Source organism: Pavona decussata, unplaced genomic scaffold, assembly GCF_977016875.1.
Source record: "Pavona decussata unplaced genomic scaffold, jaPavDecu1.1 SCAFFOLD_155, whole genome shotgun sequence".
Classification (NCBI taxonomy): Eukaryota; Metazoa; Cnidaria; class Anthozoa; order Scleractinia; family Agariciidae; genus Pavona; species Pavona decussata.
Window position 1 is genome coordinate 102076 of NW_028145567.1, and position 14758 is coordinate 116833.

At 39.3% G+C, this 14758-nt stretch overlaps 1 protein-coding gene across 1 annotated transcript; it reads left to right on the plus strand.

Annotated features, from left to right (window-relative positions):
• Nucleotides 1–4400: 4400 nt before the first annotated feature.
• Nucleotides 4401–14758, plus strand: LOC146465698 (uncharacterized). The gene is made up of 5 exons (XM_085128120.1): nt 4401–5002; nt 11770–11849; nt 12318–12477; nt 13636–13699; nt 14430–14758. Exons 1-5 carry the CDS (start codon nt 4409–4411, stop codon nt 14756–14758), a joined length of 1227 nt encoding a protein of 408 aa, XP_084984246.1. The 5' UTR covers nt 4401–4408.

The window sequence follows — 14758 nt, forward strand, 5'->3', positions numbered from 1 at the left end:
CGTGTGCATCTCCGCTAGAATCCCCTTCACTTCTCCCTTTGTCGTGAGTGCATCGTACATTTCATGAAAGTTAGGATAGTCTGTAATAGAGAAATATATAGCTCAGCTGATTTTTGATTTACATTTGGCTGCTGTCGTAAAGAAAGGAGGAAAAACGTTGTTGTGCCATGAGCTATGGGAAACAGGGTCAATCGAGTACACGACTAGTTTAGCTACCCACTGACAAGCGCACAACTGGGCCCTGGACTCAAAATGGCCACGGTTAAGTAGATACTTCCATTAGAAACTCAAGAAATGTAGAAAACAGTGATATTTGCTGAAGAAGATGTGAAAATCGAAGACATTTGACGACGGAGCTGATGGTAAGATGGAAATTTTATTCGAGTGTTGTTATCTTTTGGCTGTTTTCATGTTTGAACAACTGCACAAGTATTCAAGAGTTTCACTATCAAAATTTACTAATGGTTTTGACGGAACATACCTTTCACAATTGCAGCCTGCTTCATGGCTTCGTCGTAGGCGGGACTATTCTCCATTTCTGTAACCTGCGTAAAGAAAATTCGACGATCTATTCCGAATGAAATTCTTAAAATTCATTCAAACAGCAAACACATGAACAGAGAATTTAAAGTCATCCGAAATTTTATAAAGAAAACACTAATTTTCACTTCAAACTGTTTCTCTTCAATTTTGCGGGAAAGGAAGTTATTTTTCACCGTGGTGGGTACATTATAACAAAGTATATTATTGCTTGCTACACGATAACGATGTCGGGCTTCACAAGAATGTATTATAAATCACGAAGCTTCGCTTTTTTCACAACATTGAGTGATTAATATTTCAAGCGACTACATGAGAGATAAATGATAATATTATTTATTACTGCTTTTGTGAACTATACTGTTGTAGAGGTTTGGTGAAAAACATTGGGAGGTACAAGATGCTTTTTCTTAGAACCACTCAGTGGCATTTCATGATATTTCATTTCTCCTTCCAAAATGAATATAACGTTAAACTGGACCAATCTATAACTGAAGAATTCCTGGCCACAGTTAAGGTTCGTAACGCGACATTTATTCGCCTAAGGCTTTATCTTCTTGTAAGAGGTAACATCTTTTATTCTCGTGACCAGTAGGAATTTTCTAGCTTATAGATAGTCAGGAACTCAACTATAACTCTCTCAATGGTTGATTTCACATATAAATTGAAGTTGAAGGAAACAAGGGGATCATAATCCGTGACTCGATAACTTTGCAGATGTTTCATTGCCGATGACAGTGATTAGAACTGTTTGAAGGAAAGATGAAACGGAAAGGTTTTACAATCCTTTTGCTGTTGCTAGTCTTCAAATTGTTTCTTTAATAAGAAGAGGAAGAAGAAAATTTATTTGGTTTGTCATATATACATAATGATACATTTACAAGTATGGTTACCGTTTGGTGACGGGAAATCCTAAATTAGCATGGATGCCAGAGGGTTAGGGCGTCCAGATACCCCTGATCTAAAATATAACAACCAGTAACAATTTGTAGAACCGAAGCCGTTCTAACGTGTCCCCATGCCGCTCTCATCAGACAATGTTGTTCAGAAAGACACGCACTCTGACAGCACCGTCCAACATTGAGCATGGATGAAGGAGAGGGGGAGGGGGGGCGAGGTGTAATAGGTCTAATAGTGAATTTTGAAACTGATTGTAGATTTACAACCGACGGGGAAATTTTACAAAATTTTAATGACCAACACTCTTCCTGGACCACTATCGGTGATCACTATTGGCGCCAGTAAAAATCTTAACTATTCAGTTGTTCCTCTCTTCAACATCTCTCACCAACTAAGGCCACTATACCCCCTTGCGATGCAAAGAAATGCCACTGACAACCAAACAAACTTTAAAGTTGACGGGATTTTCCACCAAGCCCTTGACTTTGCTTTTGGAGAAGTGATGCGCGTTGTCTTAATTCAAAACCTTGGTACTCAATTAAAAGAGGGAATTACGTGTTCAAAGCTTTATTGGGGACATTGGCTTTTTTTGGAATGTGTATTTGGATGTTGGTAAGTTTGTGCAATCTAAGAGAAACATTCTGGGCGGCATTCTTTTTAAATTCCCCACAGGAACTACGGGGAGACTGGTACGCCGTGAGGCATTATGATATTGTAGGGCGTACAAACAGAAATTACGCCGATGAATAAAGGCATTTCTCTTTAATCTGTTAAATAGGAAATACTCTTTTGGGTGAAAACTACTTAACAAGAACTGCGCTATGGCTACCCAGAGAAAATGCAAAAAAGCACTTATTCGCTAGCCCGTCTACCCAAAAGATCCCATAATCTATTATTCGTACCATGCAGTCTTTTCACAGTTTCTGGAGTGGGAAATTTGAACAAATCCCTATACTTTCCATCAGTGCCATCAGACAAACTAATTTTGGCGGAATTTAGGAGGCATTAAGTGATGTTTTTTACGATTTCTCTGTCGCTCTCGTTCGATTTTCATGCATGGATATGACTAGAATCCCGTGTAAAAAGAGATTTTTTTATTGTAGGTCTCCGGGAATAACATTAATTTTACTATAATTAACGTAATATATCAAACACGACGAAGAGTGTTTCCTCCGATTTCCAAACACCGTGAAGTAGGTTGGAAAAACGAGGCGCAGCCGAGTTTTTTTTTTTTTTAACCAACTTCGAGGTGTTTGGAAATAGGAGGAAACCCTCTTTCGAGTGTTTGATGTGAGCTTCTCAAACTATTGATAATCCTTGGAGAAATTCGAAGCAAAATTTCACAAAATTTTATGATAATTAAGATCACATTTCTAAACCTCCTTCACGGTAGTGATTTGCTTTGTTTTGGCTTAATGAATTATTGATGATTTTGAGAAAGTTATTTATAAAATAAGTTCCCGTTTTGCCTTTTATGTTATAAACAAGTAACCGCAATGGGTCCGTAGAATAATAGTTAATAAAAAAACTAGCAATGGTTATGGAGGCTGACAAACTTCTTTATTAATAGTCGTATGGCTCCAGAGCTTTTGCTGTTTCGGCCCCAGACCTCTGGAACAAACTACCTGTCGACATCCGTTCTTGTGACAATTTAAATCTTTTTAAACGTAAACTTAAGACTCATCTTTTTTCGAATTATTTTAAACAATTAAAATTTTTTAAAACTTTGTAAAGCGCTTAGAACAGAACTGGATAAGCGCGTTATTATTATTATTATTATTATTATTATTATTATTATTATTATTATCATCATCATTATTATTATTATTATTATTATTATTATTATTATTATTAATATATGTTGGTCCTGACCTTGCACAAACAACAATAGATTTTGAAATGTGTTGAAATAACTGAGCAATAGAAACACCTCTGCTAAGATATTCAACTGTAGTGTAAACGTTGAAACAAAGGGTTGTGCACAGCTGTGGCCCTTCCAACATAAATTGCAACGACGTTGTTATTAATGCAAGGTTTTATAAACAGCCCCTCAATTAACAATGTTTTCGCCTGTATTTTCACAAATTGCCTCCGTTGCCAAAATACGCGTGAAAATTAATTCTTATTCTACTCGGCCTCATGCAATTATATATGCTAAGTTTACTTTACATATAAATAATTAATGATATCTGAGGAAAATGTTCAGTCCTATTTCCAGAACCTTACTTATTAATAAAGCATGTCTAAGTTTTGATATGTGTAAGTTAGAGGAGAGGTCTAAAAGACACCTGAACAACAGTCGGCATTAGGAACATTTCCAATTTTTTAGTTTTTAGACGTCTTATTAGAAACATGTAGACTTTTTTTTATCGATCTTATCCTTTTTACTTTTTATTTTTTAGATAGCTATATTTGTAATTTTTTTGTATTCTTACGTTAGATTTATGCAGGGCCTCACTGAAAACCACATTTTGTGACGTGGGCTCCCTGTTAAAATATCTTATTTATTATATAACAGTTAAATTAAGCACGCATCTAGTTGGACACTTTCAGGTTGGGCTTTGTATGATCATACCCCAGAGAAAATAATGATTCATTACAAAGCATCAGATTCTTTTCCACTTGTGTGATTAAAAAAGGCCTCGTGGCAACCAACTTGAAATAAAAACTCTTTACTTTGCGTGCTCAAAGTTTGCTTCGAAGTTAAATTATAAAGGTATAACGTACAGCTTAGTATTCATTCTGAAAGATGGGAGCCAATTAGTTTGTAATTTCAATGTATAAAGTGATCGAGCTTTCCTAGCTAAAAGCTTTTTAATTAAAGCAGACTTCCCATGCTGTTTGACGGGCAGATAAATTAAAGGTTTAGAAAATTAATGGCATGAGGAAAGTTTTTAAAGTAAGATGCTATCGGCTCCCGTGACTTCACAGACGCTCACTATGGGGTACACTTAGTATTAATCAAAAGATGAAGTGGAAATGTTTGATAGTCCTGTTTGTTATCGCTGGTTTTAAGACTCTTAATGCAACCGACAGAGTACTACTGGAAAAATTCATGAGAAACGTTTTTGGTCGGCCTCCACCACCAGCCCCGCAAAGTGAGAGGTGGACTCCGACTTGCCCAAATCAAGTTACCATCGCTTGGCAACTCAAACCACCATACACCTTTCAAACAAATGCCACTGATGATCAACCAAACGTTGACGGGATCTTCCATCAAGTTCTTGATTTCGCTTTCGACAAATGCTGCGCGTTCTACAAGGAACGAAAACCAATACTAAAATACCTGACTGTGGCGTCAAACACCTCAGCACGTCTCCAGAATATCTTTAACGGAGACGCAAGCTTGGTGTTTCCAATACGACACGATCAGCATGATATGTATCACAGCTGGGACTACATCAACGTTATTGAGTCTCCTGGAGTTGTCTTGATTCAAAGGAAACCTTGGTACTCTGTCGAAAGAGGCGCTGATCTGTTTAAAGCTTTATTGGGGACATGGCCTATCGTGGTTTTGAGCCTCCTGATGTCGGCTTGGGCTGGAATCTGTATTTGGATGTTGGTAAGTTTGTGAAGTCTTAGATTAATATTCCTGGCGGCATTCTTTGTATCTTTTTTTCAGTAGTTTTAAGAAAATAAATTAATCACCAAGATGTGTTTAAAGTCTTCTTTTATAAGCAAGGGTATCGATAAAACAAACTTGCAATTACTACTTTCTTTATCTCTCCTCTCCTGTATTTAATGTATTGTTTCGTTTAGCTGCAGGCGTTTAGCAATTTCGAAACAAAATCTCCATAAGTTATATGCAAATCGTGACCAGTTCTGTCGCTGTAATTCGATCTAACTGATCACCTGTGCACTTGCTATTGTAGCCAGCTGAACGGAAGTCAATGAATATAGAACAAGGTTGACAACCAATGACAATTCCTATGCGTATGCGAAAGAAACAAGAACTGAAAAAATGAGATATTTTTCGAGAGCTGGTGTCCAAATTTGGAATAGTCTCTCACTGACTTTAAAAGTACTAAGCTAAACCCAATTTAAATCCGAAGGTTAGGACAGTTGAGGGCATATCCAAAGTTTTGCGAAACTGGTTTTCCAAGGAAAGTTATATAAACAATAGCCTCCATTTGGCGCGAAAATATGCTCAGATATTTGTCCGCGGACATTATCTGTTCTGAGAAGCGAACAGTTTTCCGAGAGCGAAGCTCGAGAAAAACTGTGAGCTTCGAGGAGCAGATAATGTCCAAGGACAAATATCTGTGCATATTTTTAAAGTCAAATGGAGGCTGTTGTGTTTATTATCCTTCAAATATTTTTCACAACGGGAATCGGCAGGATCGGCCATTCTGTCATATGTCAATCATGTCAAAATTTGTCAGTCGGCTTCCAAGTCTCCACGTCTCCACGTAGGGAAAAGGTAAAACATTTGAAACGAAAGTAAACTTGTTTAATTCCGTGAAATACAAAAGCAAGATACAAGTGACAGATAAGGTTACAGGGAATCTAACTACCTCTCAAGAACAAGCTAAAGATCACCGAAAGCGAAAAACTGGAAAGTATCGCATTCCGTAAAAGTGTAAACCGTCGTCAACGAAACAGCCGGCGCTTTTGCCGTTCTTTTCCTTTTATCTCGTGTTCAATTGGAGCAGTACTTTACATTTTGTGGAATTTACCAGCCGAAAACGACCTGTGAAGAAATCGAAGCTGAAACTGCAGTCGAATACGACACCACCATTTTTTTTTTTTTTTTTTTTTTGGTGTTGGATTTCCATCAGAGCGCTTTCTTTGCTAACTTGACATTGAATGGAGCCAGCAACGAAGTCGCTCACCATCGCCAAGGATTGAACTTGTTGCTTGAGAGTAGGACAAGCTGCTTCTCTTCGTAGATAATTTCGACATCTCGGGGTATCATGGCTGGTTTATGTTTCTTCATGGACGAGATTTTGTCTTCGCGAGCGATCTCGACCAGGTGAGCATTGATAGCATCATCAAGTTACAGGCTTGAACTCTGTCAGTAATGGTACTGAAATTTATGTTTTCTTTATTTAATTTCTTATCCAGGCCAGCACGAATCGCTCTCATTGAATTACAAGAGTAATATTTGCCGTCGTGTGAGCGAGCTTCGAGCTTATTAAACTCGTTTAATAGCTTGTTGACGGCTTTCTCAATTCGCCAGACTGAAAGAAAATCACAAATACTCTTAAATGAGATGGGCAAAACTTTTCGTCTTTCACGTTTTTCAGTTTTGCCACATTTTTAATTCAAGGACTGTTGAACAGAGTCATCAAACCAAGAGAAAATGTCGCAACGAGCTTGAGTATTTGAACATTTCGTTTACGAACAGCTTACCATCAAAACGTTTAGAGCGTATGTTGTTTTCTGGTACTGCTTTATCGACCAGCAGGTTTATCTCTTCTTCTGTCACAAAAGCAAACCGTTCCCCCATCTTGACATTACTATTTATTGTAAACTTAACGCGCCTTGAAGTTTTTGAAATTGGGGAATATCACCGGATATTCCCCAGTTTTAGCTGGAGTATATTTTGTCACGTGAGACACTTAGACAATCGCGCGAGAGCGAAAATATTTGATGGATTATAACTGCAGTTATTAAGTTTTTGAATAGCGAGAGCCTTACACCAGAAGTCATAGAAAGTCATAGAAAGCCTGAAGGAGAAACATCCGGAAGCGGCAGATATCGCAGATGAGAGTTTATTATACGAGCCCATTGCGTTTTTGACCTGATCGACGAGAAAATTATCTTCGATGCTGTACCCCAAAACAAAGGGCACAGCCGGACCTTCGGGGATGGATGCCGAGTTATATCGAAGAATTCTTTGCTCCAAGAATTTCAAGGTTTCAAGAAATTTCTTGTTTTCACAAGAAATCTGTTAAAGATCCCTTACAACCCATCTTTGCTGGAAGGCTACACCTCCTACTAATCCCCTTGGATAAAAACCCTGGAATACGACCTATTGGCGTTGGTGAGGTCATGAGGCGAATAGTTGAAAAAACTATCGCTGAATTTTTGAAGGAAGAGATCAAAGACGTAGCAGGCCACCTTCAGGTTTGCGCAGGCCATAGCGCAGGCTTAGAGGCCGCGATACATGCGATGAGTCAAGTGTTTGTATACGCAAGGAACAGATGGTATTTTACTGATAGATCCAAGCAACGCCTTTAACCAAATGAACAGACCCGTCTCCTCACATAACATCCAGATAACCTGCAAGGAAATGTCACTTTACATCATTAACACTTACAGAAGCCATTCGAGGTTCTTTATTTGCGGCGGAGGTGGGATATTATCACACGAGGGTACGATGCAGGAGGATCCCTTAGCCATGCCCTGGTACTCGGTCAATACATCTATCATGATTCAGAGCTTAAGAATAAGCACACCAGGTGTTAAAAAAGTACGGCTAGCGGACGACTCTGCGGGAGGTGGACAAATCGTGCCCTTGCATAATTGGTATAATCACCTGAGTCAGGAAGGAAAGAAGTATGGTTGTCTAGAGAATGGACCAAGGAGCTGGCTGATTGTCAAGTCGGACGTACTTGCAGTTGAGGCAAAGAGGGTGTTTGGAGAGGAGATTAATATTACCAGACAATAAGCAAGGAACCGCACAAAGAAAATGCCAATCTCAGAAGTGCGGTGACAAGTGCGAAGGCAAGACTGGACATGAAAGTAGGGGGCTTTTGGTCTCGAGGAGTTACCGCATTTTTCGATGTCAGAGTACTAGTAACATATGTTAACTCCAAGTGTAACCAGGGAAAAGCAACATCAACAATTTTTAAAGAGCAGGGGGAGGAGAAAAAGCGGAAGTACCAACAGAGGGTACTGGATGTTGAAATGGGATCTTTCACTCCGGTCCCCTAGTTTTAGGAACCAACGGTGGGATGGGAGCCGACTGCAATTGCTTGCTCAAACGCCTGGCTGAAAAGCTCTCAGAAAAGAATGAGGAACCTTATCACATCACTATCACTTGGATTAGAACATTACTTTCTTTTGAGATTTTAAGGTCCGTACACACATGCCTTAGAGGCTCCAGGACACCTTTCCACAAAATTCCACAAGGGGATTTCTTTGATGACTGCCGCTTAAACGAAGGCCGAGCGTATATCCGTAAATTTTAGAAAGTGAATGATGGCGTGAGCTAGTGAATTAGTTATTTCATGATCTTTTTGATAATTTTTTTATTTCATCAAAATTTTAGTCTTTGAATAGTGGAAAGCAAATTGGTCATATGAATTACTTTTATTTTTTTATTATTATTATTATTTTGTTTTAAATTGTGCTTGAAAATAGCTATGTCGTGCTTCGAAATACTCTCCTTTTTAATCGAAATGAATTGTAAATAGGTTTTTGATAGTTCTTTTTTTCTACTTTTAACTTGTAAATATCAATTTTGCTTGGAATATGATAATTTAAATCCGTATTATTTAAAGTACTTCTCAAAATCCTTGAAAATGAAGATGATTGTATTGAAGTCCCCCAAATTAGACAATGTATCCTGAACTGAGTTAAAATATTAACAACAATTCACCACTATGTCGAATCCCATTTGGATATAAAATAAAGATAGGTGATTATGCTAAACACAAGAGTGCGTCTAGATCTATTACTATTAGTATCCATCGGTCTTGTCAGACTATGGAATTGCGCGCTGGACGCATCTTCTGCCGTGGCTGGAAAGGCCAATTCTTGAATAACAGTCCTTTCCACAGGTGGGGCAGACGAGGGTAGAGTCTTTATGCCCCTCTTGCTGTTTCTTCTTTCTTCTCCTTCTCTTCTGTGTTGGATGTGGGTGTTTTCTTAAAAGTATCAAGGCCATTTAACGCTCCCCTCCAGACTGATCTGTCTTTTGCAAGAGTTTACTAAGAGTTTGTATCGATGTTCATAGATTTCTGGTCGCATTTACAGATGTCTTTGAATTGCAGTTGCAGTCTGCCAACGGGGCGCTTTCCTTCCGCCAGTTCCCTTGTAGAATGCCATTTGGGACTCGTTCCTCCTCCATTCTACAAACATGCCCCAGCCATCACAGGCGTCCCTGTTTCAATAGAGAGTACATGCTTGGCAGATTTTCTCTCTCAAGAACCTCAGCGTTGGGAACTTTGTTTTGCCAGGCGATGTTCAAAATGCGTCTGAGGTTGGACAGGTGATAGGTGTTGAGTTTGTGCTCATGCCGTGCGCGTAGCACCCAAGACTCGCTTCCACGCAGAAGTGTGCTCAGCACGCACGCTCTGTATACTTGAATCTTGGTGTTTTCTGTGTGTTTTCCATTCTTCCAAACTCTCTCTGTCAGGCTGGACATGGTGGTCGATGCCTTGCCAATCTTTCTGTTGAGCTCTGTGTCGAGGGACAGTGTGTCGGAGATTGTGGATCCTAGGTACACGAAATCATGGACCACTTCAAGTTGATGATTGGAGATTGTTATCGCAGGTGGGTCAGAAACTTCTTGGCCAATCACTTGAAGGGGTATCGAATGGTCTCATTCAATTTAAGAGTGCTCGCAAAATTTGGCCTCTGCTCGAATTGCTCGCAAAAATTATACGGGTGCTCGCTTGCTCGTGCTCGCAAAATTTTTGCAACTGCTCGCATGCTCGCATTCTCGTTAACATGTGCTCGATTGCTCGAAATTTCGTTCTTTGTAGTTATTTTTATACATAGATAAACGATAAATCAGTTATGATATGGTCGAAACAAAAAGGTTGAAACATTTTTACCTCTGGCTTCAGTCTTTCTTCAACTGAGTTCAACCTGTAACTATTCTGTTTTGGAGGTGTCAGCCAGATTATTAGCTATTACTTTGCGCAAAACAATGTATCCCATTTTAAATAAAAGAGAGATACCTGCTAGCGGAAAATCTGTCAACTGCTCGTGCTCGCAAAAATAAACACACTGCTCGCATGCTCGCAAATGCTCGCAAAGACCATTCGATACCCCTACTTGAGTCTTTTCGAGACTAATGGTCATTCCGAAGTGCTTGCAGGCTGCACTAAAGGGTCTCATCAATTACTGGAGTTCCTCAGCTGAGTGAGCTTCGACAGCTGCGTCATCTGCGAACAGAACGTCTCGCAGAGGTTTGAGTTGCGTTTTGGTGATGGCTTTTAGTCTGGCGAGGTTGAGCAGTTTCCCGTCAGATCTGGTCCTCAGGTAGATGCCTTCGGTGGAAATCCCGAATGCGTACATGAAGAGGACAGCAAAGAATATCCCGAACAGAGTGGGGGCAAGTAAACATTCCTGCTTGACTCCGCTGTGGATGTCGAAGGCTACCGAGGTTGAGCCATCGTAGATCACAGCACCATTCATGTCGTCATGAAAAGATTTGATGATGCTGAGGAGTCAATCTTGGGAGGATCTTGAAGAGTCCATCTCTGCTAACTAGATCAAAAGCGTTGGTTAGATCGATGGAGGCAATGTAGAGAGGCTTTCGTTGCTTTCTGCACTTCTCCTGGAGCTGTCGGATGGAGAGGACCATGTCGTATGTTGATCTGTTGGCTCTGAATCCACGGTGAGACTCGGGATAGACTCTTTCAGCGATGAATTGCAGTCTCTTCAGCGCAACGCGTGCAAACAATTTGCCCACGATTCTGAGGAGTGACATGCCCCAATAATTGGTGCAGTCGCTTCTGTCGCCCTTGTTTTGTATAGGGTGACGATATTTGAGTCTTCCATGTCCTGTGGGACTTGACCCTCCTGCCAATAGAGAAAGAGGACCGCATGGAGGTATGTTGGTAGGGATCCTGTGTAGAGTTTCACAATCTCTGGTCGGATGCCATTTTTCCCTGGTGCCTTTCCAGAAGAAAGGCAATTCAAAGCCCTCTTCAACCCGCTGATAGTTGGTTCTGCGTTGATTTCTTGCATCAGTGGTAGACACTAAATGGTACCTCGTTTGTGACGATGTTCTCTCTGGCGTAGAGTTCGGAGTAGTGCTCTACCCAGCGCTCCATCTGTTCTGTTCGATCTTGTATAATCTCGCCAGTGGAAGACTTGAGCGATGCTGATTTCTTTTGTGACGGGCCAAGGGCCTTCTTGATTCGACCATACATAGATCTGATTAAATGCTTTTGTATTTGTTTTGAGCCAGCCTCGAATATAGCTTGACCTGCGGTTTGTAATTTTATTATTTATTCAATAAAGTTGTTGTTGTTGTTGGTAAAACGCGTCAAAAAGTTGTAAATGAAATATTTACACTTTTTCAAACATTAATGAGAGGCAGCTCGTTAGGTATAGTCCTAACTTGGAAAATTTCTAGAAAAGTTGCAGTTGGTGTGCCTACCAGTGACTGCCATGGAATTAATTATATCTCCTGTATGTCTGTCCTAGGATAACAAGACAAATGGAGAAGAGTTCGGCGGTGCATTTGATGGCTTTTGGTGGGCATTTGTCACGATGTCTACAGTTGGGTAAGGGAAATCATAATAAAATTTATCTACAATTTGCATTAGATACCAGCACTTTAAGACATAAAATCGTGAAGAAAGACAGGCGTACAGTTGGAACTAGAATGGTAACTGGAATATAATCAGCTATGACATCCTAAAATGTCCTTTAGACAACCTAAAAACAATGGGTGAAAAATCAGCTCTGGTGCTGAGCAACGCACTAGCATGAAAACAAAACGGTTAAGATGTGAAATCTTGCGTTAATGCCAAATACTCCACTTAGGCGCCGATCGTTCAGTTTGACTCTCATACATGATAGATTTCTTAAAAAAGAATTTTCAGGGAATTTATTAGATGGTTAAATTTCCGGGAGGGCGGAATACTGTTTTGATTTCGAACGCTTTTTAAACGCACACCGTGTGGTGCCTTGTTGATAATGATTTGAAGACCAATCACACTGAATTTCATTTCTGTTTTTTAATTTCCTAGATACGGCGACAAGACCCCTAAGTCCATAATTGCCCGGCTGTTCTCTGTGTTTTGGATGATGATTGGTGTCACGATGTGTTCAATACTGACAGCCTCACTGTCCAGTGCTTTGACACGTGTCACAGTGGAGAGCAGATATGATGTTTTCTCCGGAAAAACGGTAAGCATGCAAACTTTGGTAGAACGCTTTCACGTGTGTTTAAATCGTTCCACTAAGCAGTCAATCTTCCTATCTTTATATCACATCCAAGAATGAAACAATGGCTTTTTAGTAGTCAATAAACCCCCAGCACAGAGTTCAGCCTTTTAAAAGCATTACAAACTTACATTAAAAGTCTTACCTTGCTGGCTTAATTTTTTGGCTTTTAATATGAGCATCTGCAGCATGTCCAATTAATTCATAAGTCGTTCTAGCTATAGTCAACTGGCAACGCGTCATAAGTCTAAAATTGCATTTCGTACACAAAAGATACAAATTGAAGGTGGATTCTTCGTTAGTGAGTTAGACAAGTGCTGGCAATAATCGGGCAAAAGTACGAGAAACATCCTTCAACAGAGTACCCTGCAAACAGCATACGATTCTTTCTCCCTTTCTGTAATTGAAACGCCAGTTCTTTTCAACTTTTTTCTGTGTGGGAATCTCAAGAAATCTAAGAAAAATTTATGGAAATGTAGTTAAGAATTGAGCACATTTAACAATTATGATCTTACGAAATCGAGCGGAATATAGCTTGAAACTCAGGGACTATTCATCAAGATTGAACAGGATTATTGTTTTATTATTCAACACATTGATAACAAAGCACCCACAGTTTTATTGCAGAAAGGCTGCACTAGAAACAATCTTTATTTTCCCATTTTTCTTCCAGACACACGAAATTACATATATCGCAGGATATCTGTTGACTACGGACGACGAATATTCAGTGCGCCATGACCATATTTGGGCAGTGTAACAGTGTGTTGAATAGTTACTAGACTATGTATATATGCATTTATTATATAGACAGGAGTGTTTTACTGGAAAATACACCACACGTAAAATTCGTACGAAAGTACATCCGGGACACGAGCGGCGTATTTTCCATATCTTCACCAGTGAGGATATTGATGACGTCATTTCCCGCGTTTTCACGGTTTAATTTTATTTACTTATGTAATGTAATATATTAAATTTATAGCACGTCAAATTCTATGGGGATTAATCAATTACTTCCTTGTTTGCTTACTAACGTACAAATTTTAGCTATTATAGTGCAGGGACTAAAAATTCAATAGCCATGTACTGAATGACCTTTTTAATAAAACGTGTTTTCAGTTTGGTGTTCAGAGGGAGAGTTTTGCATTCAAGCAAGCCGTGAATCTTGGAATAAACATTACTGGTAAGCTGGGATACTATGTTCCATGAGAGTTTAACTCAATCAGAAACAGCCTACTACAATCAATAATACTTCCAGACTATAAACATGTTCAAGTTTATTCTACTTGCTCATTCAGAACTTGCTATACAGTGGCATTTGATTTAAATAATACTAATATCAACCAGAAGCAACAGCCGGTTTCACTGCACTGTGCTTCCCCGCGTTAGTTTGTAAACATAATTATTCATTGGTTGTCAATGGTCCACCCACAATCAGACAATGTTGAAGGAAATTCTCTCTGGATCTCTTGGACAGAGTAAATCCTTCCTGAAGAAGCAAAGCCAATCATTTGCTGTCTTGTGTTGTTGTCAGTTTTATAAAATGCTCTCCTTCTAGTTTAGATTTACGGAGGCGGCGTGGCCCAGTGGTGAGGGCGCCGGACTTGAAATCCGGAGGTCCCGGGTTCAAGTCCCGCCTCGGTTTGAGCAAGCTGGTTTCCCTCTTGCAGTTGGGGTTTTTAACATGTTATGTTCAGTTTGATTATTATTTGTTTCCCGTTATTTCTGAGTGGAATGCCTGTAAACTAGCTTTGGGTAGCTAAGTGCATTTCCACTATAAACAAAGCATTTATTTTATTTTATTTTATTTTATTTTATTTTATTTTATTTTATTTTATTTTATTTTATAATATTATTCTAGTGTAATATTGAGCTGCAAGTAAATAAACAGTCTTTTCATTCCATTTAACTAGATTTTGAAAGCCTTTATGATGAAGCAAACGATTTATTGGAAAAGGGACAAGTGGAAGGGATCATGGAAGACTTCTTTGCAGGAATCGAGTTTATCAAGTGGAAAGGTGACTCAGGACTATCAGTTGCTCGAGTATTCGAGGAAAGACATGGATATGGAGTTTTGATGAGAAAAGATAACTTCCGCTGGGAAGTGAGGAACTGCCTACCAAAAGTGATTGAGTTTGTCTCTGATGAGATTTCCGCTAATGTCAGCAGGTTTCTTAAGACTTACAAGGTAAGTGGCTATTATGAATACGGATACAATAAACTTAGGGGGAATGCTAAATAA

What these genes read in the sequence shown, in the direction of transcription:
- LOC146465698 (XM_085128120.1), top strand. Translation starts at nt 4,409, where the DNA reads ATGAAGTGGAAATGTTTGATAGTCCTGTTTGTTATCGCTGGTTTTAAG. An exon ending in GTCACGATGTCTACAGTTGG is followed by an intron (nt 11,850 to 12,317) that starts GTAAGGGAAATC and finishes TTAATTTCCTAG; the next exon opens with ATACGGCGACAAGACCCCTA. An exon ending in TCTTGGAATAAACATTACTG is followed by an intron (nt 13,700 to 14,429) that starts GTAAGCTGGGAT and finishes CCATTTAACTAG; the next exon opens with ATTTTGAAAGCCTTTATGAT.